The sequence below is a fragment of the Passer montanus genome, unplaced genomic scaffold (assembly GCF_014805655.1).
Source record: "Passer montanus isolate IOZ18808 unplaced genomic scaffold, ASM1480565v1 scaffold12, whole genome shotgun sequence".
Classification (NCBI taxonomy): domain Eukaryota; kingdom Metazoa; phylum Chordata; class Aves; order Passeriformes; family Passeridae; genus Passer; species Passer montanus.
This window is the reverse complement of record NW_024358722.1, coordinates 796,664-821,997: the sequence shown is the minus strand read 5'-3', so window position 1 is coordinate 821,997 and position 25,334 is coordinate 796,664. Positions and strand designations below refer to the sequence as shown.

Here is a 25,334-nt window from a genome sequence, read left to right as displayed (position 1 = left end):
GTAGAATTGTTCTGGTGCAAATTATGTATTCCTTCTTTATTCCAGCGTTGCTGCCCAGAACCTAGTAAGAGGATTCCCTCTTGGAGTGGCCGCCCCATCTGGATGGATAAGATGGTGCTTTGCAGAGTGAAGGTCCCACACACCTTTGCTGTTCACTCTTACACTCGTCCCACCATCTGCCAGTATTGCAAACGGCTGCTTAAGGGCCTTTTTCGCCAAGGAATGCAGTGTAAAGGTAAACGTTTAATTTTCTGCTGTAGCAGTCAATTTCAGTAAAGGTCTTGTATTTAAAACTGATTGCAACTTAGGTGGCTGTATACTGCAAAACAAGGGACATGTAAGTTTTGAAAAATGGCATAATTTTTAGAAGATCACAACAGTCCTCATTTTCATTGTAGTAAGCTGTGCATTGAAAAATAAGATTTAATTGTGTGGATTGAAAACACTGTAATTCTAAAAGGATAATTATGAATTAATAAAAATGGGAAATGCTTCCTTTTGTTCAATATCTGTATTCTAGACTGACCACTAAGGAATCTGAGTTTTCACTGTATTGTTCTAGTACAGGATACTGATTATGACCTTTTGGAGGGAGGTGCCTGTGCTGAACTTGCATGGTTTTTGTGTAGCATATGTTAACATGCATGGCTTCAGTTCTCAGGCTCTTCCATGTGGTTCCTAGGGCATAACTAACATGATCTCCTTCTGGATTTTTATTACTAGTTAGTGCAGGTCTGTTGGCGTTGTTGCAGGAAACAAAAGTCTAGTGATGAATCATAAACATTAATAAGGAAAGGAGTTTCCATGTCTCTCATGTGAGTTTGTCAAACAGGAGTACTGAAGGTCAGCTTTTGAAGAGAGGTCACTTAATATATTTTCAGTTTGCTTTATTAGAGGAGAGAAAAAATTACAAGCTTGCAGCTGTGTTAACCTTTTTTTTTTTGACTAGTAATACTACTGCCTCATGTGAGTAAGAAAGTAGTTTTATCTTTAATTTCTGTTATTTGCTGTCTCTATAGTCTGTTTGAAGTCTGCATCCTGACCTGGTTTTGATATTTTTTCCAGTCAGTGTGTCTCTTGGATACACATGATACAAAAATAATGAAGCCTGAAAAAGATGCCTTGTGGTTTTAACATATATGGCCAGATGCTGCTGACCATATACAATTGCTATGACTGTATCCAGCTGAACAAATGAGGCAACCACATCAGTTTCAGGGAATTGAATGGCACTGGATAAAAAATATTACTTATATGTATGTTGTAAGCATTTATGCATGGAAAACAAGCCTAGAGAAATGCCGTGTATATGTACAGGACAGAAATAAGTGTCTTAATGGGTCTCTATTAATGCAGTAAGATCTTGATATCAAGTAGTTAAAATATTTTCACTGACTTTTCCTACAGATTCTTAAGGTTTCTCACTGACTTTCTTGTGCACATTAACAAAGCTTGGGGTCTTTTAGTTTTATGTTTCTGACTACCCATAGGAGCCCTGGATTTCTTGATTTAATTCAGGTTGCTCTTTGGGCTCTGAGGATGATGTTTGAGATGCTAAGGCTGTATTTGTGGTAATAAATTAAATGTGCCCAGAAACATTCCTGGACACTGAGGTCAGCTGGGACACAATGACCCGTGTTCATGAACAAATTTTCTTAGCATCCCAGCCTGGGTGGCTCTATGCAGACTGCCTGGAGCAATTTCATAGGATGCTCTGGTTTATGAGCTAGACCTTGGAACTGTTTGAGATTATGTTAATGCTGTGGGCCAAAAGCATGCTAGGGGATGTTTGTAGCTGTTTATTAGACTAGAGAATTGCATTGCAGTATCCAGGAATGTTTCTGAATATAGTTTAATTTTTTTAGGATAGATTCAGTCTTCTAGTTTCGTGACAGGATTTGAAATGTCTCTGTTTCTTCCAGCCTTCTTTAAAGTAGTGAAGTAATTGTATTTCATAATATGGACTGAAGTCATGGCTGTAAAATACTTTTAATGGGTCTCCTAGGATGCATCTTTTTAGGCACTCGGAAGCTGAGCAATATTGTATTCTGCTCCAAAATTTGGCTGCTCTGCTACTAAAAATGGAGAGATAATGGTTTTTCTCTTGTCTGGGCTTAAAAGAAAAACACATTTAGCTTATTTTGGATAGCAAAAAGAGGTAAAATTATCAATATGAAAACAGTTGTGGGGGAAGTAGTGAGTTTTGAAATTCATGGCATTGATGGAGTTGAAAATCACAGGGATGCGACTAATAAAGGAAATTCCTGTTCATACCAGTAATGTTGTATGCTGGACTTTGTTCAGTAGGCTGCATCTGATACCTCGAGTGCAGAAATGGCACACATCTAGGTGAGAGTCCATCTCCATCTTGGGCCAAATCTGGACATAATGCTATTCTGTCTGCCCTGTGTCAGCAAGAAATGGAGCAAACCTGTAACCTGAATGAGAGGGGAACTGGACTTCAGGATTTACCGTAGAACATATTTATTCTGATGTAGTTGTGTGATCAGACCTCTGATGTCTGCAAGTCTTAGTTGGCTGGTGGGTGTAGAACATATTTGTTCTGATGTAGTTGTGTGATCATAGATTTTGTGTGATCAGACCTCTGATGTCTGCAAGTCTTAGTTGGCTGGTGGGCAAAAATGTTAGAGATGAGACAGTTAAATCATATAGCAATGGAAAAAAGGATGTGGAACAAATGGAAGAATGGGAATAATTACATAATGAGGGAAAAAATAGCTGCAGAAGAAGCTACAGAAGTAGAAATCATATTGTACTGGAAGAGGAAGTACTGACATAATAAATAGTGGTGGGACAAATCAACATGTGACATAAGGACAAGATTGCTAATTTCCTTCTGGAGGTGACCTCATTGGTGCTGTCTTCAGTTACATGCAAATGTATGAATATGAACTGAATCAGTGTTGGAAGAAGTGAATGATAAATGTTAGTAGTCTGGGTGGGAGTGATGTTCTGATATCATGGGCTCATTTATCTGCTCTTTTAGATTGCAGATTCAACTGTCACAAACGCTGTGCACCTAAAGTACCTCGAGACTGTCTTGGAGAGGTTATTTTCAATGGAGGTAAGATGAGAAACATGCTTTCAAATAGTGAGAGATCTTTTGAGGCTGAATAAGATGCATTAGTATTTAGTTTCCTCATCTCTGAATATTTGACATATTTTTATTTATCTTGCCAGTTTTTTCAGTTAAAATGAAAAAGATTCACTGTAAATCTTATACTCTGGTGACTTAAATTTTACTTAATCAGTCTTGACAAGTTTTTTGCTTTGCTTGGGATTGCTTAATGGAAATGGAAAATCTAGAAGCCACCCCAGTCTACAAAATTTGAAGATCTGTTGTGATTGGTCTACTCATTGTTCACCATGAAATACATACTTTAAAATGTTAATATCTGAAGACACATACCATTTTTACAACTTTCATTTATCTTACTGGCCAGAGTTAGCTGAGGTGTTTGAGATAAAACAGAAAGGAGAAAAACCCCAAGCCAAACCAAAAGAAAGAATTGCACTCTAATTTCTGGAAACCTCAGTGAAGTAGGACTGCTTTCTGAATAGACCTTGCAGAATTGAAGGAGGAACGCGCAGAACACTTTGTGGAAGAAGGTTTAGAGTATTTTCGTAAGTTTTAAACCAGTGTTAAACTGCTGAAGTATGGGGTAGATGAGCAGATAGGGATTAAAAACTGATTGAAGGGGGGGCCTAGAGAGTGATTATCAATGGCAAATAACTCATGGTGTACCCCAGGGGTCAACAAAAGGTCCCATCTTGTTCAACATCTTCATTAATTATCTTGATGGGGCAGAGTGTACCCTCAGCAGGTTTGCAGGTGACTGGGAGGACTGGCTGATATGACAGAGGGTTTGTGCTGCTATCCTGAAGGACTTCAACAGACTGGAGAAATGAACTCAGGGGGTTGTTGGACCAGGTGGCCTTTCAAAATCTCCTCCAACTTCAGCCATTCTGTGGCTGTGTTGCCTTGTCACACACTATTTAGTGAAACAAAATTGGTGACGTGGAGCAGATAGCATCAAACTGTACAACTTGATTCAGAGGCTTGGGCAACAGCTGTGCTAGGGTCTGTTGCCATTGCACAATATATCCCATGCATTTATGCTAACCTTCTCCAGCTACCAGGCTCTTTCCTGGACCTTGAGGTTGGTGGCTGTGAACAGCAATGTGCAACATGATGTTTCTGCAACCTGGTTTTACTGCCCTGGTTTTACTGTGATGCTAAAGTGGTAAAGGCCACGTAGTTTGGGAACTGTGGTTTCACGTAATTCTTCTGAGGATGTAAAGACCAATTTATTTTTTGTTCTTTTTCCTATTCTTAATCAAACTCACCCCAAGTAAAAAACAAACACAAAAACAACCCCCCACAAACCAACATACAAACAAAAAAAAACCCCATAAAAAGTCTACAGATGAAGATATTTTTATGTCTTAATTCTTAGTTTTCCACAGTACCAATTGTACAGCTTTTGAAAACACTAAATTTCTGCCTACAGAAAATCAGAGGTGAATAAGATCTGTTCTGCTTTTCTCTTTTCCTGCAATTCCACAGCTCCCCTTTTCTTTCTTACTTTTCTTATTATGGACAGCAAGAGCAGGGGGAGTAGAGTTGGGTTGCTCTTAATGGAGAATTTCATTTGCAAAGAAATAATTCTTTGGGTCATCTCTAGCCATTGAAAGGTTACTTTGTCCTGATTACTTGTGGAACAGAATTACTTAATGAAATTTAGGTTTAGATTTCAAGCTTTTCACTCTGTTTTAGTATGGTTTGTGTTTTAGTTGGGTCTCTCTTGCCTTGGAATTTAGCAAAATGAAATTGATAATGTTCATTAGCATGCTCTGCATCTTACAGCAGAAATGTCAAGATTTTGTATATTGTGATTGTAGTTTTATGTTTATTTCCGTAAGAGTGAACTGAAAAAAAAGGTGTGTTCTGGAGGATTTTATTTATTTTTTTAGTTGTGTTTGAAATAATGTCTTGACTTGTGTTGTTTCCAGAACCTGCTAGCCCAGGCCAGGACTTGGATATGCCAATGGAGGTTGATAGCAGTGAAATGAACAGTGATGGTAGTCGAGTTCTAGATGATGCTGAAGAGCCCTCTCCTCCAGAGGACAAAATCTTTTTTATGGATCCGTCTGACCTCGATGCAGACAAAGATGAGGAAGCTGTCAAAACAATCAGGTAGTTACAGGATGGATTTCTTTGCTCAGGATATGTGTTGCTCAATATTGTAAGCAAAATGTTTCCAATTAGCCCAGTTTTGTTGCTGAAAGTGTATTTTCCCTTTGTGTGGGGTTTCTTGTTTTTTTTTTAGCTTGAAAATACTTTGTAAAGTTCTCCTATCTCAAGAAAATCTGAAACATAAATTAAAAGAATACAGCCTCTTCTAATTGGAAGAAGAGTTATGCTATGACAGTTATTGAAGAAATAAAACCAGATTATTAAAGCAGGATAAAATTTACAGCTTAACAAAGCTAATGTGTGGTTAAGGTCTCTGTGATTTGAGCCTAATTTAGTTACTGTTATATATGTGTGGATTTAAACAGCATTGGTTGGGATATTTTAATATTCGCATCATACTCTATTGTTATGCTATGACAGTTATTGAAGAAATACAACCAGATTATTAAAGGATAAAATTTACAGCTTAACAAAGCTAATGTGTGGTTAAGGTCTCTGTGATTTGAGCCTAATTTAGTTACTGTTATATATGTGTGGATTTAAACAGCATTGGTTGGGATATTTTAATATTCGCATCATACTCTATGCATGTTATGAAATAGTTTGCTTTATTTATCTTGAAAGTGATTTTTCTGAAGTCTTTTATCCAATAACTGTTAACATAGTTCCTTAAATCAAATTTGATCTTTTTATTTCTCTATTATTCTGAGTAGTGTCATCCTGATTTTTTTAGTCATTCTTAATAAGATAAGCACAGTTGTATTTGGTCAAACTGTAGCTCAGGGCTTAATAGCAAATTTGTGAGGGAGAGCATATAATGATACGTCCCAACTTTCAGTGATTTATAGCTCAAGGATCTCCTGAGTGGGAAGCAACATGTACCTCTAAGTAGGATTTTTCCATTTATTTCTAATCAGATTTGAACCAATTCAAGTTTTTGGCATGACAGCATCCGGTAGCCAATTCTGTAGTGTTAACAGGCCATGTTAAAGCATCCTTACATTTTCTGTTTTGAAACTGCCTCATGATATGTGTTTACAGGTGTGTCTGTTAGTGCCACATGTAGAGCTCTGGTGTTAGTCAGGCAGCTCGGTGGTTAGCTTCATTTTCAGTGCTATTAAAACCTGTATGTTTAATTAATGGCTTTCTCAGAATATTAGAGATTATCAAACCTTTGTCTGCAGGGCAGTTAATATACCTTAGCATTGATAGAATTTTCTAGTGTAATTATGATTTAACACACCCTGGTTTATGTTTTTGTAAGTTGAAAGTTTGCTTTGGTAGGGACCTTCATTAACAACAATATTATGAAGCAGCATAATTACCTTACATAGACAAGAAGAAATGCTAATTATGCTGATGTTAATTATATTTCTGTGGTGTAAAACAGCATAAAAGACCAGCAGTCTCAGCAGATTGTTTTGAAAGAGCATAATTTCTGTAGGTGTCCTCAGTCCAGTGTGTTTCTTCTCTGTTCATTAAGTACTGCAATACTTGCCCTAAGAGACCTGGTAGGAGCTCAGATGCCTTATCAAATTCATCCATCAACTCAGTCTGTATGGGTAGAAAAGGTGTCTGCCTGAAAATTATGGATTAAATGTGTGAAACAAGTATAATTGCAGAACTGTTGTATGTTAACTTGTTACATATTAAACTGTTGTATCTTCTTTTTAGTCCTTCAACAAGCAATAATATTCCTCTCATGCGAGTTGTACAGTCAATCAAACACACAAAGAGGAAGAGCAGTACAATGGTGAAAGAAGGATGGATGGTCCACTACACTAGTAGAGACAACCTGGTCAGTTACTTTAGTTTCTTCCTAAATTAAGTTATTTCTCTAACTAGTGCCTTTTATTCTGATTTAGAGTATTATTTGAAAAAATTTATCTGTGATGTTCGTTATAAAGACATCTGGTTCCAGAGAGAAACTGTAATTTATTCAAAATTCTTGATGTGGTGATTTAACAATACTTTTCCTTTTCCCCTTTGAGAAGGAAAAGCATCTCTACATTGTCTCAAATTAATTGCGTATGTTGTATTTCAGCTTTCCTGAGAAAGTAAATCAGAATAATTTGTTTGTGTCTTCTTTTTCTTTAGTAGTTGAACTAAATACTTGTCTCTTTTTCTATTCTACCCTGTGAAAAGGTGGAAATCATAAGAATATTATGTGTACTGAAATGGTTGAGAGTATTATTCTAATGATCTAGGTGTTTGTAAACGGTTATGTGTAGATATGGAAGACCCTAATTCCTCTAGTAATTCACTCTAAGAGTTGTGGCTTGACTGTATGTCCTTGGGTATGCAAGCATTCCCCAAAAAGACTGTGTGTTTGTTGCCGGTGCTACCAACAATGCTACCTTAATTAAGTAGGCAAGCTACTTGATTTTTGTATATTGAGGAGGAAGACAAGGCAAAATAACAGGGTTCCATAGGAATGTCTCATGGGAGGAAGTGAATCCTCTTGTTTTTCGGTAGATGAATGAAAAGGGTGAATTTAAGAAGTTCCCAGAACTCATGGAGTTCATAATGCTTTATGACATACTGAGACTGTTCATGAAAGGAAGCAGAAATACTTTTTCATTCTTTATCTCTGTGGCATCTGATTGAAGGACACAGAATTTAGAGAAGAAAAGTTAATTAAGTTCTGATGAAATCAATTTGAAGGTTCATAATAGGCAGCTCAGGCTACTGTAATGTTTTCACTTTTTGTGATTGTTAGCTAAACTGACTGCTGTAAATGGTCTTTGTGAAGCTACCTTAAAAGCCATTTATTTACGGTACAGTTTTCTATTACCTAGGTGTATTTATTGCAATCCAAAATAAGTATCTAGTGTATTTTAGGTATTTTAGGTGTGGTTGCAGCTGAACCTACATAAAAGTCACAATTATCATCAGCTAGCTCTGGAAAAACTAAAGCCAGGTAGCAGACAAAGGTGAATAGTTCTAGAAGAACTGTTCAGAGCAGGCCTGGTATTCAGCTCTGATTTAAACTTTCAGTACAACCAGTATGTTTTCCCGTGGACTTGTTTTTTTTTTTTTGAACCTCCCCTTAGGACAGTGATCTGATGAAACACCTTAGCTTAGTTAGATTTTCTTCATCTGTCAGTCTGGCTGCTATGTCGATGACATGAACTGAAAAAGGCCAGTCAAATGAAGTATCCTGACCCAAAGGATAGTCAGCCAAACAAGATCTCACAGAGCTTCCTAATGGGAGGAGACTTCCGTATTGGGCATTACAACATCGGCTATTTCCCTTGACCGTTCTGTTCTCAGCAATGTCAGACTGTTTCCTATTCCTGAAACAACTGAGCTTCCTATCAGTTCCAGACAGGTTCATTTTAACAGCAGAATCTGTGTGCTTCTTGTGCTCCCTGATAACAAGATATTTCACTCTTTAAAACATGAAGTTTCTATGTCATCATCTTTATTCTTTTTCTGACCCTGGTCCCATCCTTTCTCAGAGTAGGGTATGGGGCAGATTTTGAACCCCTGAGTAAGTTACCAGCCTTTTCCTTAATTTCTCTTCTCCAAAGTCTTTCCTGATTCACAATTTAATAAAGAGCATATATGTTGAAAGGAGGCGTTTACACCTTTGGTTTCACCCATTGTCCTGGTGCTGTCTGGGAACTCCTTTTAGTTAAATCCATTTTTGGTCTAGTTTTCTTTGTCTAACTCCTGTAGTTTGACATAGCTTCTCCCTGAGTGAAGTGATTTAAGTTCTGCTTAAATATGGCAAAAAAAAAAGGCTTTGCTTTTAATATGACAAAGTTTATAAAATAGAAATATAATAGAATAATATTTCATACTTTGTCATCCTAAGTTAGGGGTAGGGGTCTTGTGTTTTTGTCCCAGAAAAACGGAAGTGGTTTTCTAACTATATGAGCGTGGTGCAAGCAAAGTGTTTTACAGATACTTTGATTCATACAACCGTATTAGCTTTCTAAAAGCTTCTTTGTTTTGAGGAATATTCTTCTGCTGAAATTACAAGACAGTTGTATACAACAGTTAATCCATGTTGCTTTTTGGTGGGGGAGATTTCTTTTTGGTGGAAACTTCCAGCAAATGGCTATGTAGTCTGTCTTGGTTTTTTTTTTTCCACCACAAAGTATTTTTTTCATTTGAATCTCATAATGTGTCTGTTTTGCCTTAATATTGATGGAAGAATTAAGGACTCCTTAGGCTTGTTCAGTGCTTGAACCCTTGCAATGTAGATATGAGGGCTAAAGGGAGAAAGCATGACTCCCACAGTTGTCACTAAATTTAAATGATTCAGATTTTGTGAGAATATGCACCTGGAGTAAAACCTGTCTAGTAACTGTTTTTTCCTATATGATGTAACTCCTGTTGTCACTGCTTTTGCTGTAAGGTAAGTGATATTTTTGCTAGTTTTTGGAAATAATTTATGAACTTCTTCTTCAGTTAAGACAAAGTCTTTATTCCCCAAGTATATTTTTTCATTTCTGTAGTCTAAGATTACTGTAGATGAATTTTGAATGATTATCGCAGTAATTTAAAGCATTTTTAAATTTAAATACTGAGATAGCAAAAGCTATATGAGAGGTTTATTCCTTATGTAATTGTACTGTGCATTTTGTAGAGAAAAAGACATTACTGGAGACTGGACAGCAAATGCCTCACACTATTTCAAAATGAATCTGGAACAAAATATTATAAGGTAATTAATGATGAGTAATAATTGTTTCACTTGATTTATTCAGTGCTTTATAGATATGAAGTCTACTGTGAGCAGTTTATGTATTATCTCCATTTTCCCATCTCTTTTTGAATCAAAACTGTGACCAGGTTAATTGTTGCCCAAAGCCTGTAAGTGAGAAGGACCAAGACTAACTCTGAGAAGTTGCTTGCAGCTCCTGCTCTAATTCCCTTGAGTATGTCTCTCCTTACATTTTTGCATGTACTGTTCTCCTGAATTACCTGGTATATTAAACTTTCCTCACAATTACCACAGAATTTCTTTGGCCACCAGTTGAATGATGGCTTGGATTTTTGTGTTCTTTGAGTAGTTTGCATGCTTATGTGTTTTATTTCAACGTTCCTCAAATTCAATTACTCCCTACAGTACAACTGAAAGTTTCAAGCAAAATTTACAGGAAAATTTACTGTGTAGCCTTATGTTTGTATAAATGAGGCTTAGTGTAATGTCAATGTAGGATTGTGTTTAGTGGTGGAATATTCTGAAAACGCATTTGAATGTGTAAACAGGACTTTTCCCTTTCTTGTCTTATGCCTTTAGGTGGGGGTCCAAATCTTGCAGCTTCTTCCTTTGTAACAACTCTAAGATCAAGCCTTTTCTCTGTACACCCAGCTAAACTTGCCCAGATCCTTTTCATCCCTATCTTGACCAATGCAGTCTCTTCTCAGACCTCTCTGATACTTGTATTGCCCTGTGCATTCAAAACACAGCTGGTAAAATATGTTCCTTGCTTGTTGCTCCATTGCATCACTGCTTTTAGTCCTTTCACTTGCCCCTTTGCACCCCTTGTTTTAACTGCTTAGATCTGATTGTTTGTCTTTGCTGTTAGAGTAATTCACAGTTTTTGCCTTTACATTTATTTGCTCTTCATCTCAATCAGCTGCTGTCTCTTATCCTCCTAATGCCTGCCCGGTGTTCATCTGCTTGTTCACTACTCTTGCAAGTGACCTGCACCTGCACCTTCCCATGGATGTGGAATGTCCTCCTCCACCTAGTGTGAATGTGAAACCATTTCTTCCTTGGGATCTGTTCTGTAATACTCTTGTACCATGGTCTTAAACTGACCAGGTAGAGGATAATACCTGTATGCAGATAATATCTGCTCATATCTGTATGAAAGAGAATCTTTACCCACAACGATTCTGATGCACAAAGCAGTGCTTACTGATTAGTGTGTATAGCTGCATCTTCTCCTTAATGTTACTGTTTCATTTTCTCCCCCTCATGCTCTTCTCTGCCTAAGCTGTATAAACTGCAAGGGGAAAAAGGTCATTCTCTATTTGTGCATCACTTACCCATGTAGTGGGGGTGTGTCTCATTATGAACATAAATGTAGTTTGAGTAGAAAATAGCAGTTGTATTGAGAGAACTGTGGTGGGCAAGAAAATCTGTCTAGGCTTGTGTGGTAATTCAGAACACCCCGTCTTCAATGGTCATGCGCAGTTCAAATTTATTTATGGAGCTTGGTGTTTCGGTTTTGTTTTTTTGATATATTTGATTTGGTTTCTTTGCAACGCTTGCAGTTGTGGGTGTTAGTATATTAAAATATTATGTGCATTTTCATTTTTTAATTTTTAATATCTTTCTTCAGGAGATTCCACTTTCAGAAATTCTCCAGGTGACTCAGCCTCGAGATTTTTCACACGTGGTGCAGGGCAGCAATCCCTACTGTTTTGAGATCATCACTGACACGATGGTGTACTTTGTTGGCGAGAACAATGGCAGCACTCATCACAGTCCAGTTCTTGCTGCCTCTGGAGTTGGACTTGACGTAGCTCAGGGCTGGGAGAAAGCCATCCGCCAGGCCTTGATGCCAGTCACTCCTCAGCCTAGCGTTTGCACTGCTGCAGGACAAGGAAAAGACCACAGTAAGCAGGCAGACAAGGCTCTTGTTCACATGCTGAAGCTGCTGATGGTAGTGATTCCTTTGGGAACAGTGCTTATTTAGAGTGAAGCATTGTCTGTTGGTTATCTGCTGAATTGGGTTCATCATTTTCCATGAGTCTCTAAAAAGTGACCCTCAGGTTTGTGGAGGGTGGGGAAATCCTTTAATCCTTTGTAGGAGAAAGTGTAAACAATCAGATTTACAATATGAATGCAGAATGAAGAGTTTTGTTGGGGACCACTAAGAACACACAGATATAAAAAGGGAGTACAGATTAGATATTTCTAATATACATAGCTAAATAAATATAATCAGATTATATGCATACACTTTGAAAGAACCAAATTTGGATTTTTTTAATGTTAGTACCTATATATGTTTATATTTTAAAAATTCTATGAGATGTCAGTAGCTAAGGAGAAGAAAAGGAGTTATTGTTGCTGTGTAAATACCATCAGTTATGTAAAAAACTTTTACTAAACTGTGGGTAGTTACAAAAAGTACCCTGTTCTTCTTTTTATGCACCTTCTTTTCCTTTTTTCATCTGGCATGGGATTATATTCATTATCAAGGCTACCCTAAATTTATATATTGTTTTCTTTCTTTTAAGACATCTCCTTGTTCCTTGCAACAACATTCATTCTCATTCTGTACTGAGGTTTATGCTTTCACTTTTTAGTTTCCTTTCAAATTCCAGCTGCTCTTTAATCTCCTTGCAGAAAAATTTTCTTTTGTAGTAGATTCTGAGATCAGTTTCTCTGTCTCTGATGTCTGGCTACTCTGCATCAGCAACAGTTAAGAACATGTAAATGCCAGTCTGAGGTAAAGGCACTTCCTGCGAATGCAGCAATGGTCTAAAATAGTAAACTATGAAATGCCAGTACTGGCATTGGTATTTAATTACAGTGAAGAAACATACCTATGAGATGGTACCTCATAGCTGCCTTTATACATACATAAAATGCCACTTTTGAATTTTTGGAATATAGACTTTTTAGTTTCGTATATATCTATATATAGATACACCAAAATTCTCTTTGCTTTCTAGCATCTAAGGCTTACTGTTGCTGAGAGACTTGCAAAGACACTTAATTTTTCCAAAGCAAGTAGTTTTTCAGATATAAATAATAACATTCCATTGATGTTGGTAGGGAACTGCAGTGGTAGATGCTGAGAAGAAGTATTTTAGTATGTTTAGGATTCTAGGAGTATAAGAAACTCCTGTGAGTTGGGGAGTGGTATTTACATATTTTTAGACAACTCAGGTTGGTTTTGAAACTCTCAGAAGGTCACAAAATGTCTGTTCATCCCTCTTCCTCCTACACTTTGTGAGTCATGAAATGTATCTCAAGAGCCCTTAAGATAATTAGACTTTAATTTTAAGAAAGTCTCAAATACATGCTTTTAAATGAAAAGACCAAAAGGAGGAGGAAGACATTGCTAGTGCTAGAAATACTTGCAGCAACAGGGAATTTGTAGCATCAAAGTGTCCACAAGGCACTGTCTAGTTATTATATACCCCATTGTGGCCAGAGGTAGTTAGAAATGAGGATGTTCTCCCAGTCTGACCCATGGCAAAGAATCCTTTGTAACCACATACCAGCGTTGGGGGTGGGGTGTTTCTTTGTGGGGTGATTCCGAGCTAAAATGACAAAGAAACCTGCCTGCTGTAGAGGGAATCCACCTGCTGTAGAAGTTGTGTGGAATTGTGGCATTACTAATTTCTTTAGAAGTGACTGCTTCTTAGCCCTTACTCTTGCACATTTCAGACCCTAGAAAAATGGATTTATTTGGAAGGAATAACTCACTCTTTACCTCCGAGTTATTTAGTATTCTGTAGCCACCTGTGGACTAGGGTTCCATGTGTTCTGTTAAACACTTTCAAAAACTGTATCTTTATTTTCTAGTTATCTTGTAGCAGTTTTTGTTGATCTTAGGAATTTTTTGTCTGACTTCTTTATTCTTTTCCCTTGTGTTCTGTATGGTTACTTCAGTGCTGACTTGACTGTAGTCAATAATCAGTAGGCATCTGCAAGGCTCAGAGTTTATATTTCAGATGCAGACTTCAGGGTGTCTTTGAGAATTAGTAATTGTTCCTATCTTGTCTCTGTACATTTCTTCTTTGAGATAAAGCACAGGTGGCAAAAATCAAACATCTTTTTTCCTCTAAATTCTCTTTAGGATGATAAAGGCTCTTTTCAAATTGTTAGTAAGTTTATAGTGTGTTTTCTAGCTACCTTATAAATCAATTAGTTCTTTTTGTTCTTTAAGTTAACATAATATCACAGAATTGTTGGGGTTAGAAGGGACCTCTGGAGATCATCCAGTCCAACCCCACTGACAAGTCAGGGTCCAGGTTACACACGAAAACATCCAGTTGTGTCAGGAATGCCTTCAGAGAGACAGACTCCAAGTGGTAGATGTCTGTTAGTCTGAGATGCTTTACTTTGGCTGTGGAAGTCAAAAAAGAAGGGTATTTCTTGCCTTCCTTGGTATATCTCTTCTTGCCTGTGCATCAATGTTATTCCTGTAATGAAAAGTTCATGTCAATGTCTGCTGCAGACTGAAGAATTCTTTATCTAATATGTTTACTTGGAAATTACACTTGATTTGCTTCTGTAGATTATCCATGAAACAAAGATTTTTTTTTTATCTTATGGGCTTTATTGCCTTTTTAATTATCAGTTATTCTGTTACTTTGATTTGTTTCCTTTCCTTATGCATTAATTCTGTATATCTTGGTGCCACAGAAGATAAGAAGCCACATTGATTTGACTATGAGAGATCTACCTGCTCCTCTTGCCTGTATTATTCTTTATTGCTAGTAGAAATCATTATTCATTTAATGAACTGTGATACAATTACTAGTGCTTTTGGTTCTTCAGCTGTCTATTGTGTACACATTTGTATTGTTCTACTGTTTTTGTATCAGGAATAGGACAAAAAAAGACAAATAATCCCAGCAAAACTTTCAGGATTATTTATCTAATGAGTTCCAGAGTATGAAGTTTCTGCAAAACAACACTAAAAATAATTTCACTGATACTGGGTTAGAAGTCAGTAAAGGGTTCTTGTTGATTCCTATTTTTCCACTCTTTTTAGAAAAAGTCTGCCCTTTTTATTTACTTACTTGGCTTTATCTTTTTTATTGCAGAAGAATTGTCTCTAAGCATCTCTGTTTCAAATTGCCAGGTCCAAGAGAATGTGGTGAGTCATGTGCATTGTATTACAGTGATGTTTATTTATCTGAGTATTACAAAGTAATTGGTAGTAGCAGTGTCTGGATGAGAAAGCAGCACAGAGCACTGTAGGTAAAGAAGTCCATGTTATATGCAGGAAGTAACTGACTTACCTGCCATGGCTGTTAGTTTTTATGTGTGTTCCTGCTTTTGGTGCAGCTCAGTGGATCCTTTTCAGGAAAAGTTTGTTTGTTTTCCCACTCATCAGTGTAATGATGGTACCTTTTACAGATTTTGATTAATGTCAAATATAATTATAGCCTAGCCAGTAATAACTAATGTGAACATTTTAATGACTGAACATTACATTTTAATGACTCCTAATATTTGTGATTTTTTTTTTCATGCATTAGGATATCAGCTCTGTGTACCAAATATTTGCCGATGAAGTGCTGGGTTCTGGTCAGTTTGGTATTGTATATGGAGGTAAATTGCATTATGTTCTATTATGCATTTATTAAGGTAGAATATCTGCTTGATAAAATTATCCTTTTCACACTTATTTAGCTGTATCTAGAATGTCTAGGTAAAGTCAATCTTGTTAAAAGTTGTGTTTGGATTACTTTGCTGCATGTCTCTGCAGTTCTATGTACAGTATTTCTTACAATTAAATTTTTCCATTTACAATTTTGCATTGGCATCCTAATTAGTTTAGACTATGTGTTGCATTTTGGCTGCAGTTAAATACAAAGCAAACCAATTTGGCCATGTTGTATGATTTTTTTAAATTGCAAATTCTAACACGGCGTTTTACAGCATTAGAAGTCATATATTTGCTGTCAGTTATACATGTTTTGAATTACACCTGAGAGATGTGGCCAAAAGCAATTAGAAAAACACAATTTTTTGACAGTATGCATACAAACATGTTATTGACATACTTGATGTGAACAAATTTCTAAGGTTGGTCAGCAGGATAAAATAGAAAGAGGTATTATTTGCCAAGAGTGTTAGCCCTAGGTTTCAAGTCTACTATTATCACCTAGTTTTTAAAACCTTCTGTTGCAGTATATAACTTGTTTTTAGTATGTCATCACCAAAAAAGGAAAAATACTAGAAATGCATATGAACTCTGTTTCTATCTCTCTTTTTTTTTTTTTTAATCTCGTGTTATATCTCAAAAGTGTTGAGAACCACAGACCATAAATCTGGAAAGAAAGAAAAAGTCATAAGTAATGATTTACAAGTGGTAATCTTTCTGCTTCTGTCACATTTTGTCTCTGATCAGGAAGTACTGTGGCTTTGATTTTTCTGTGTGCCAATTGTGTAGTTAGATACTTTATTACTCCTAAACTGCTTGGTGGAAATACAGTTTGGTTTGGTTTTACATCACTCTTGAAAAAGGTCAGGTTTTTTGCCCCCTCTGTGTTTCTTAAAGCACAGTGTGAATCAGAATATCCTCCCTCTCTTATGAATAGAAATTAACAAATGCAGACACTTATTTTAATGACTGGATTTTATTTTTCCTAAATTGCCTTGTAGGTAAATTTCAGTTTGATGTTTTGCAAGATTCAATGCTTACAAATGCTCATAAGTGTAATAAACACTTACAAAAAGCTTTCATTGATTTTTTTTTTTTTTTACTGCATAAGGGCTTAAAATATATAGGATATGCTTACTTCTTAATATAAAATCACAAGCTGAAAGAATATGAAAAGACAATATAAAAGACTATGATTCTGCTGGCTCTACACACTGCTTAATTGTTGCTGGTATTTGGAGAGACTAGACCTGGTAACTCCTGATATTGGCTTATCTGCACCTGTGTGGTCATACTGAAATAATGGTAACAATTAATGGAAAAATTAAGTTGCTTTCATTGTTCTGGGGCTTGGATTGCATTTTTATTTTTTGTTGCATTTTTTGTGTCCCCAGTTCTTGACAAACGTTTTCAAAATTGCAAATCAAAAGTTGTAGAATGTATATATCCAACTCCCACATCAGCGAGAACAGTTTCCCTCTGCTTTTCCTTTCAAATTTTGATTAGTTTGAAAGATCTGAAAAAGGGAGACAGAAAAAAACGACTCTTGACATTTTCTTAGTGATGTAAAACTTGCACTGAAAACTGGCTGTCTGTGTTTTGTTTCACAAAAGGAATTTTCAAGCTGCTTTTCTGTTACTCTTCATGGGCAAGTTTTAGCTCTAGTCTAGCTTATGTAGTTAGGTGTTTTGTTAGATGGGTTGGTTTGCTTTATAATCTTTAGCAATCTAGCATTTGCCTTCTATGTTTTGCATCTAGTTTGTAAGTCATGGTATTTGTGCTACATTTCAGTATAATTTCCTTTATCTGGTGGAGATAAGGCCTTTATTCATGATGATGTTAAAGGCAGGTGCAGTAGTTGCTTGGCAGAGCAGCTGTGGAGCAGTTCCTGTGCCCTGCCTAAGCCCTGGCCACCAGTGCTGCCCAGGGAACAGCAGGGGAGGCTGGCTGGCTGCTCAGGTGTAGCTGGGCTCCCCACAGCAGTGCTGGCAGAACCTTCTGTGACACTTTCACTGCAGCTGTGTGTATCATCCCTTCTCCTAAAATGGCTTCCAAGCCCTTCACTGAGCAGATGAAGACACTTTTCTTTGGTGCAGACTTACTGTTCTGTCGTAGTTTAGTATTAAATGTATCAGATTTCCAAGGTCTTGCAGTGTGTGGTCCCATAAACCTCTCTGATGTGACTGAAAGAAGCCAGTTCTGCAGCTGTGAAGAAGCTGGAGAAGCATTAAGAGCTCCTCACTTTGCCCTGGACACAGCCTCCCTGTGTATTGCAGAATGCTTCTCATGGAGCTGATGCAGGTTGCAGTAAGGAATATGTGGTGCTGTCAGCATGGAGCTTTTCTTACCACAACCTTTTAGAGCTTTTTGATCACAGCAGACTGCCTCGGGTGTTAAATGTGTTGCTGTTCTTTGGGGTACCTAATTGCTCTCATGTTCCCAAAGAGTATTAGGTGTGTAATTTCCTGTGCACGTGGAGCCCTTGAAAGTATGAAACCACTACAGTGGGTGTGTAGATCTGTCTTCACTTTGGCCTTGAATTGTTGTTGATTTTACAGGAGAGGCAATATTCTTTGGAGTAGTTATTACTTGCTTATGTGCAAGTCCCTTGCACAAGCAAAACCTTCACCCAATATGTCTAATGTCAGTCTGTGTGTACCTGACAGCAGAGTGGTAACTGGTTTAAGTTTAAACTACAGAATTCCTGTGGAGGTTGATCACTTCTTTTACTCATATACCATTTGCAATTCTAAATAAAAATATGGTAATATTGTACACTTGACAGAATATACTGGTTTCCCCAAAAAGGAATTTCTGCTGTAATGTTTAATAGCTATGAATTGCTTCTATCTCTTGATGGCTGACACTGACTTTCTGTTTAGGAAAACACAGGAAGACTGGAAGAGATGTGGCTATCAAAGTCATTGACAAGATGAGGTTTCCAACTAAACAGGAAAGTCAGCTTCGTAATGAAGTAGCCATTCTCCAGGTATAGTGTTTTGGAATCATGTTGGAATTTTGTCTTAAATAGACCATTAATTAGATTTTGTATTGTGTGTAAATGTTCTGAATTGATTTTTAAATCTATATCTGTGATTGCTGAGTACTTTCGGAAGAGGGAATCTTACAAAAGCGGAAACTCCTGAGTATTTGGTTGATAACTTGGGGATGATATCTACCCCACTGAAGCCATGTATTTTGGCTCCATGTTGACTCCCTCAGTATTATTTTCTGCTGTTTTCCACTACTAGCTCCTCAATATTTGAGTATTATTCTTATACTCAGTAATTTGAGTACAGAACATGCATCAACTGTAAAATTAATCATTTGAGCTAAGTTGTATTAAACAAGTTATCCTTAGTAGTTGTTGTGTTCCATGGGTTGACATTTGTTTCGAGCTATTTTCTTTCCTCTGATTTTTTTTCACCTTTATCTATTTAACTTTTTTTTTTAATTTGTGGTCAGCATTTCTGTATAATTCAGGCTATTTCGTACTGTTTTATTTTAATGATGTACCTGTGCCACTTTGTTTTAGAATTTGCACCACCCTGGGATTGTGAACCTGGAATGTATGTTTGAAACCCCAGAACGAGTCTTTGTTGTGATGGAAAAGCTGCATGGGGATATGCTAGAGATGATTCTTTCCAGTGAGAAAAGTCGACTTCCAGAACGAATAACTAAGTTCATGGTCACTCAGGTGAGCAGTCAGTTTCTCTGCTTTGAGAGGAAAGGCTAGATTTGGGTTTTGTAATTATAAGATGAGAATTTGGAGAAGGAGTTTTCTGTACTGTTATTTAAAAGAGGCAGCATAGAGAGATACACATCTAATGAAAGTTGAATAAAAAAGAAAAGAACTTTGAATGTTAATTATGTTAATTTGTGTGGCCCTTCTTTCCCAAGACTTAACATTATGGACATCAAAAGATGAAGTAAAAACAGTAAGCATTCAAAAAACAGAGGAGGATGGGGGAGGGGGGTAAAGGTTGGGAAAAATAAACCTGCTTGTTTTCAAGTCTTAGGGTAGGCTGGAAAAAACAGTACTTGCACAGTATGTGTGGGTTTGTTCTTGAGGACTATGTTGATAGAAATTGCTGTGTTGGTTAGTCTGTGTGTCTTTTGACACTTTTGGTCTGGTTGAATATATTCTGAAAATGTTCTTTCATTTTGTAGATACTTGTTGCTTTGAGGAATTTACACTTCAAAAATATTGTGCACTGTGATTTAAAACCAGAAAATGTACTACTAGCATCAGCAGAACCATTCCCTCAAGTGAGTGAAGATTAAACAATACTTTTGATTACTATTCATCTGGTTTTTTTAAAGCAATATTGACATTGCTGCTTAAAAAGCAATCTCTTGTGGGATTTTCAGCTGACTTCTAGAATTACTTGAACTGCATGTATTGTAGTCGTCTCTTTTTTTCTCCTTGTCTCACTTAAGTGCCTTTAGTGCATTGCTCTTTCTTATACTCTGAGGAGGGCTTATTGACTTGGGGTTACATGTTGAACTTGATCTGAGTCCTTTTATCTTCACAAGTGCCTGCTGTGTTCAAGTTAAGGAACTGTTGCAGGATCATGAAGATTTGAGCACTGGTGTGTGTGCCAGCTGTTAATGTGTTTTACTGGGATGGTCTGTTAAGAGCTGGCTGTCTCTGAGTTCAAGCTAAAAGTCATTGTTGGATTTCCGTGTAGCCGAAGCCTCGAGCTTTAGAAATATGATTAAGAGGAATGTGATTTGGCTGGGATTTGTGTGTGTTTTTAACTTTGGTTCTGTGCCTTTTGAGAGTGAGAATTCACTTCTGAAAATGAGCTGGGTTTGGAATCAAGGTATTTTTTCCTTATTCACAGCACACTTGTGGCTGTGTAATATACAAACTGCCTCAGACCTGAGTCTGTGTAGGCCAGTTCAGATCTTGATCTGAAGCGTGGCTGCTCTGTATGCTGCAAACCCAGCAACCTAAAACCTTAATGGACTTGTTTACACGGGGTTTTGTTCTGTTTGCATACAATGTTTAAGTGATGGCAGAAAGGGTGTGAAGTCAAGCAGAGGTTTCTCAGTTTAAAATGTGCTGCTTTTGCAGGTGAAGCTGTGTGATTTTGGCTTTGCACGCATCATTGGTGAGAAGTCTTTCCGGCGCTCCGTGGTGGGCACCCCTGCGTACCTCGCCCCTGAAGTGCTCAGGAGCAAGGGCTACAACCGCTCCCTAGACATGTGGTCAGTAGGAGTTATTGTCTATGTGAGCCTCAGTGGCACATTCCCATTTAATGAAGATGAGGATATCAATGATCAGATTCAAAATGCAGCATTTATGTACCCACCAAATCCTTGGAAGGAAATTTCTAGTGAAGGTAAAGAAATTAATTTTCTCTATTAGAATGTTTGTGTATGTAGGTAACGCTTGCAAATGCTTAAACGTCAAAGTTCATTTAGGAAGGAGTGTGAAAATTATTGATAGCTTGAGTTTAGTATACTATGTCAAAGTAGATAAATATGAGGTAAATGTATTTGTGAAAGATAATTGTGGAATATAATGCTTTAGATAATTTTCAGGGCAGGAGAGTCAGGAGATTGAGCAAGAAATGTGAATTTCATGCATGATGAATGGGATGAGTAATCTGACACTTCCCAAAAGTCCCAAAGGAGTTAATTTATGTGTGGGTATTTGCTGAATGCTGGTATATTTTATCTGAACTATAATCACAGAAATGGTTCAAAGTTGAATCTGGAATTTTAGTTTGTACACTAGGAAGTACGGATTTAAGTGTCAGGTCTGAACAACCTAGAAGCTTACAAAGCTGGTTTCTAGAGCTCTTCAGTGCCAGCTTTGGTTATATGTTGTTACCATGTTTGGTTAATACATTCACAGATAGATGTGGAAGGATGTATACAAAAGTATATAATAGTGGAAGTACCTATATCATTGTGGAACACAGGATTATGCTTAAGCTTTTTAGGCATATCTGAAAATCACTAAAATCAGTAGGGAAAAAGATTAATGGATAACACAGTAAAGCTTTTAGTGTTTCCATCAAAAGTAGGGGGAATTTATCCCATATCTATATTGTAGCCACATTTAACATAAGCAAAGCTAAATATAAAATTCAAAAGCTTGGTTAAATTTAAAGGAATTCAGTATATGATACAGTCATACATAAAAAAAAAATTCTACTGCAGCATGTGAATGATGATAGAGGTAATTAGTATTTAAACAATATAATTTGTGTTCTTCTTTGGCAGCCATTGATTTAATAAACAATTTGCTACAAGTGAAGATGAGAAAACGTTTCAGTGTTGACAAATCCCTTAGTCACCCATGGTTACAGGTAAGCCCATCTGCCGTTTTCACTATGTTTATAATGGGTGAATAATTTCTTTGGCTGAAATCCTTCAGAGGCTTGTGAAAACTGCAAGTTGTCACATTCTGTTAACAAGGCTTGAGCATTTCTGGTTTTAGCTTTACATTTGATGTGCTCCAGCATTCTGACCATCTATGAATGCCGTCTTTCCTCAAGGGAAATTTGTCTTCCTGTCTCTCCCACCTTTCCCTTTCTGTCTGGCAACATGGTGGGCAGTGCATGGAGCCCTGTGAAATCAGCATGGGGACAAACATTGTTTGTTCAGTGCTGAAGTGGACACACAGTGTGTGCTCTAACTTGTAGTCCCCTTAGAGATTTGTTTGGAATGTAGTTTATCTGCTGCTTTCACAACCTTAGATACTAGCCTATTTGATTTTGAACTATTCTTTGTGGACAATGTTGGAGCTTTTTTTTTTTAACACATCTTGTTGGTTGTGTTGTGTGGCTATTTACACTAAAAATGGACACAAACTGCAAAATTTATCTGTGGGAATGTACTACTGCTGTTTCTTAAAACTGCTTCCTTAAATCTTTTACTCCTTAGGATTATCAGACTTGGCTTGACCTCAGAGAATTTGAAACACGCATTGGAGAGCGTTACATTACCCACGAGAGCGACGACGCACGCTGGAAAGAACACGCTTACGAACACAACCTCGAGTACCCCCAGCACTTCATTATGGCTCCCAACCCAGATGACATGGAAGAAGATCCTTGATTTGTTCATTGTGCTAAATCGCAGCAAAGAAGGATACTCCAGGCAGAAACTGAAGAAAGTGGAACAGCTGTTGCTGTTTCCAAATGCTGTACACATAGTTTGGTGTGTAAAGCCCCAGAGGATCCTGCATTGCCATGGGAATAGACTGTTGTCTGAAAACTTTTCTCCATCCCTGACTTTAACTCTGAGAAGTTACTAGACAGTGGGATACAAAGCCCTGTTGGGTTACATTTCACCATGCTGGGTGGCTACAAAGCCATTGCTGAGGTGCAGTGTGTACAGACTGAATGGTTTGTGTTTTTCAAAGGTTTTTGTTTTTTCATAGCCTACGCAGTAAGAGTTTTGTAATAGTTTTCTAATCCCTATTTACTAGGCCATAGAGGACTGTTTTCTGTTACTTAGATACATCTCCTGTTTCTCAAACTGTGGATGGTGAAGAGACTGTATAAAGAAATCAGTACAGAATACCTTGGCTAAAGCAAAATGTGGTGGTTTAGTTGAATACAGCTTCATAGATGAAGGAATAATTTGCTGCTGTTTAGACAGTTAAATATGTGTGTCTTGGCCCTAATTGAACTTTTAACAGATAGCAACAAGAAAAAAAAATGGAAAACCCCATAACTTCTTACATTCCTCTTGAAATGCTGGCTGAGAGTCTAAGGAGATGACAGTCAAAGCTGTGCTAGGCTTTTATTTTCTCTGTTAAAAAAAGCAATAAGCCACAACAGTGCGCTGCTGTGCAACGCTGGCATGCCATTGATACACACCAAAGGCATTTTGCCTTAAAACTACACAAATAATGCAGAGAGCACACAAGACTTGATGTAGCATATCCTTTCACTCTGGAAGACCAGCTTCTAGCAGAAGGTTGTGGAAAAATAGGGAAAAATACATGCAGCTTTCTTCTGTCATTTTGAGTAATAAGATTTTAAAATTTTTCTAATATTTTTCTAATTTTTTAAGGTTCCCTGGACTTACATCAGGAGTAGTTTGTAGCCTGCTAGCTTGTTATCTTAAAACTCTGCTCAAAACCTAGAAGTAACAGTCGATACCACATCAGCTGTTGCTTCTGCCAGGGCAGCTGGATTGTAGGAGAAAGGACTTTGCCTTCCACCTTAACCTGCAGCCCCTCCCATCCTCTTTTTTACTGTGCTCAGAACTGTTTGAGCTGAATGAAGAGTTCAAAAGCAACTCCTAACTCAGTTTTTACTGTGCACATGCCTGACCTGAAGGATTCCCAACCACTAATTTGACTTGTGGCACAGTAGAGGGGAAACAGCAGTGTTCTTTGGAAATTATTCCCTTGGACAGTTTTAGTAAATGGTATTTCAATGAAGTTTGAGGTCATAATGCTAAGTGCAAATGGAAGAAGGTTTTTTGGTCTTATTTTAAAAAAATAAAAAGGGTGAAATCCTTTTTTTGTGGGATAACAGTGTTGTGCTCCTGGAGGATGCTGGATGGTTCTATGCATCCCTGATGTGCCAAGCTACTTAACTGGAGCTTAGTTGGAAATACTTCTAAAATACTCATACAGACTTGAACTGCAAAGGCAGTGAGAGGCTTTAGGGAATCTCCTCTCTCCTACAAAGATTTTTCTTTTTTTGTTTGTGTGTAGATAAATATTTTTTTCTACTGTTTTTATTCAGGTAAGGAAACAGGTGAGCAGATTTATAAGTTGTTAGATGTTAATGTTAACATGGTTATTTCAGAGCTGGCAGCTGCTTGCACTAGCAGTGACCTGGGATAAGTTGTTAGATAAACCTAAAATATTACATGGTTATTTCAGAGCTGGCAGCTGCTTGCACTAGCAGTGACCTGGCAGTGGCCAGTGGCAGCTGCAGAAGGATGTGCCCACAGGTAGGTCTGGGTTTTTAACTCACTCTCTCTTTTCCCACTGCCCTTTATCTATCTGCCACTGCATTTCGTAGGTGTCTGTGTTGGCAAAGGCTGAGCTCTGGATTCTTAACCCTGTTTAGAGAGGGTTTCAGGACTGATTGTTAAAAGAGGCACTGCTTTTCATCTCTGCAACCAGAGCAATCACCTCTGACATTGGTAGTTTGGTATTTGCCTGCTCTTGGCAAGGAAAGCCATGCAACTTCCAGTGCTCAAGTGGCCAAATTTCAGTGAAGCCATTGCTATATTCCATCCTAATTGTAATATGTAGATACTGTTTGGTTTTAAACTTCGGATTTTTTTACTTGAGCTGTTACTTCAGGTTTACCTGTGTGGGTTTGTTGTTTGTGTTGTTGTAAGGGAGGAAATAAAGCAGCTCAGTCACTTGAAAAAGCACAACAGGAATAGAGGAAGGAGAGGACAATAATGAAGTAGAAGGCCTGGCTTTTGTCTCTCCCCATGAAGTCTGCTCTGCTTCAAAATATTATATGAGCTATTTATTCTGCAAGTTGTATTAAAATAAAAATGCTGTTGGCCTTTGAAGAGATTGCCTGATCATATGCAGACTTATGGAGCCAGACAAGAGAAGCCACAAGCAGCTAGTAGTCAAGAAACCAAAAAAATCAGGCTTACATTATGAGTAAAATTCCTAGAGTAGTAAAAATAGCTGAGTTTTTTATTCCCTTTTTTCTACCTTTGCTGCAGACTTTTACAGCAGTAGGTTTCAGTGTTTAATACCCATACCCCTAGATGAATTAAGTTGCGTTCATTCAAGCAATAGTGCTATGGTGATGCTAGAAAAAAGCTCATGTAAAATTTATAGCCTCAAA

At 37.4% G+C, this 25,334-nt stretch overlaps 1 protein-coding gene across 2 annotated transcripts in view; it reads left to right on the top strand.

Annotated features, from left to right (window-relative positions):
- PRKD3 (protein kinase D3) overlaps nt 1-24,334 on the top strand; it is a 42,238-nt gene extending 17,904 nt beyond the window's left edge. For both annotated transcript variants that reach the window (XM_039698065.1, XM_039698066.1), the window contains exons 6-19: nt 46-235; nt 3,008-3,085; nt 5,035-5,218; nt 6,893-7,016; nt 9,816-9,893; nt 11,524-11,800; nt 14,972-15,024; nt 15,410-15,482; nt 18,420-18,526; nt 19,073-19,234; nt 19,708-19,806; nt 20,618-20,885; nt 21,775-21,860; nt 22,438-24,334. In XM_039698065.1, coding sequence (XP_039553999.1) covers nt 46-235; nt 3,008-3,085; nt 5,035-5,218; nt 6,893-7,016; nt 9,816-9,893; nt 11,524-11,800; nt 14,972-15,024; nt 15,410-15,482; nt 18,420-18,526; nt 19,073-19,234; nt 19,708-19,806; nt 20,618-20,885; nt 21,775-21,860; nt 22,438-22,611 — 1,953 coding nt within the window. In that variant the 3' untranslated portion in view covers nt 22,612-24,334. The remainder of the gene's footprint in view (nt 1-45; nt 236-3,007; nt 3,086-5,034; nt 5,219-6,892; nt 7,017-9,815; nt 9,894-11,523; nt 11,801-14,971; nt 15,025-15,409; nt 15,483-18,419; nt 18,527-19,072; nt 19,235-19,707; nt 19,807-20,617; nt 20,886-21,774; nt 21,861-22,437) is intronic.
- Nucleotides 24,335-25,334: the final 1,000 nt, after the last annotated feature.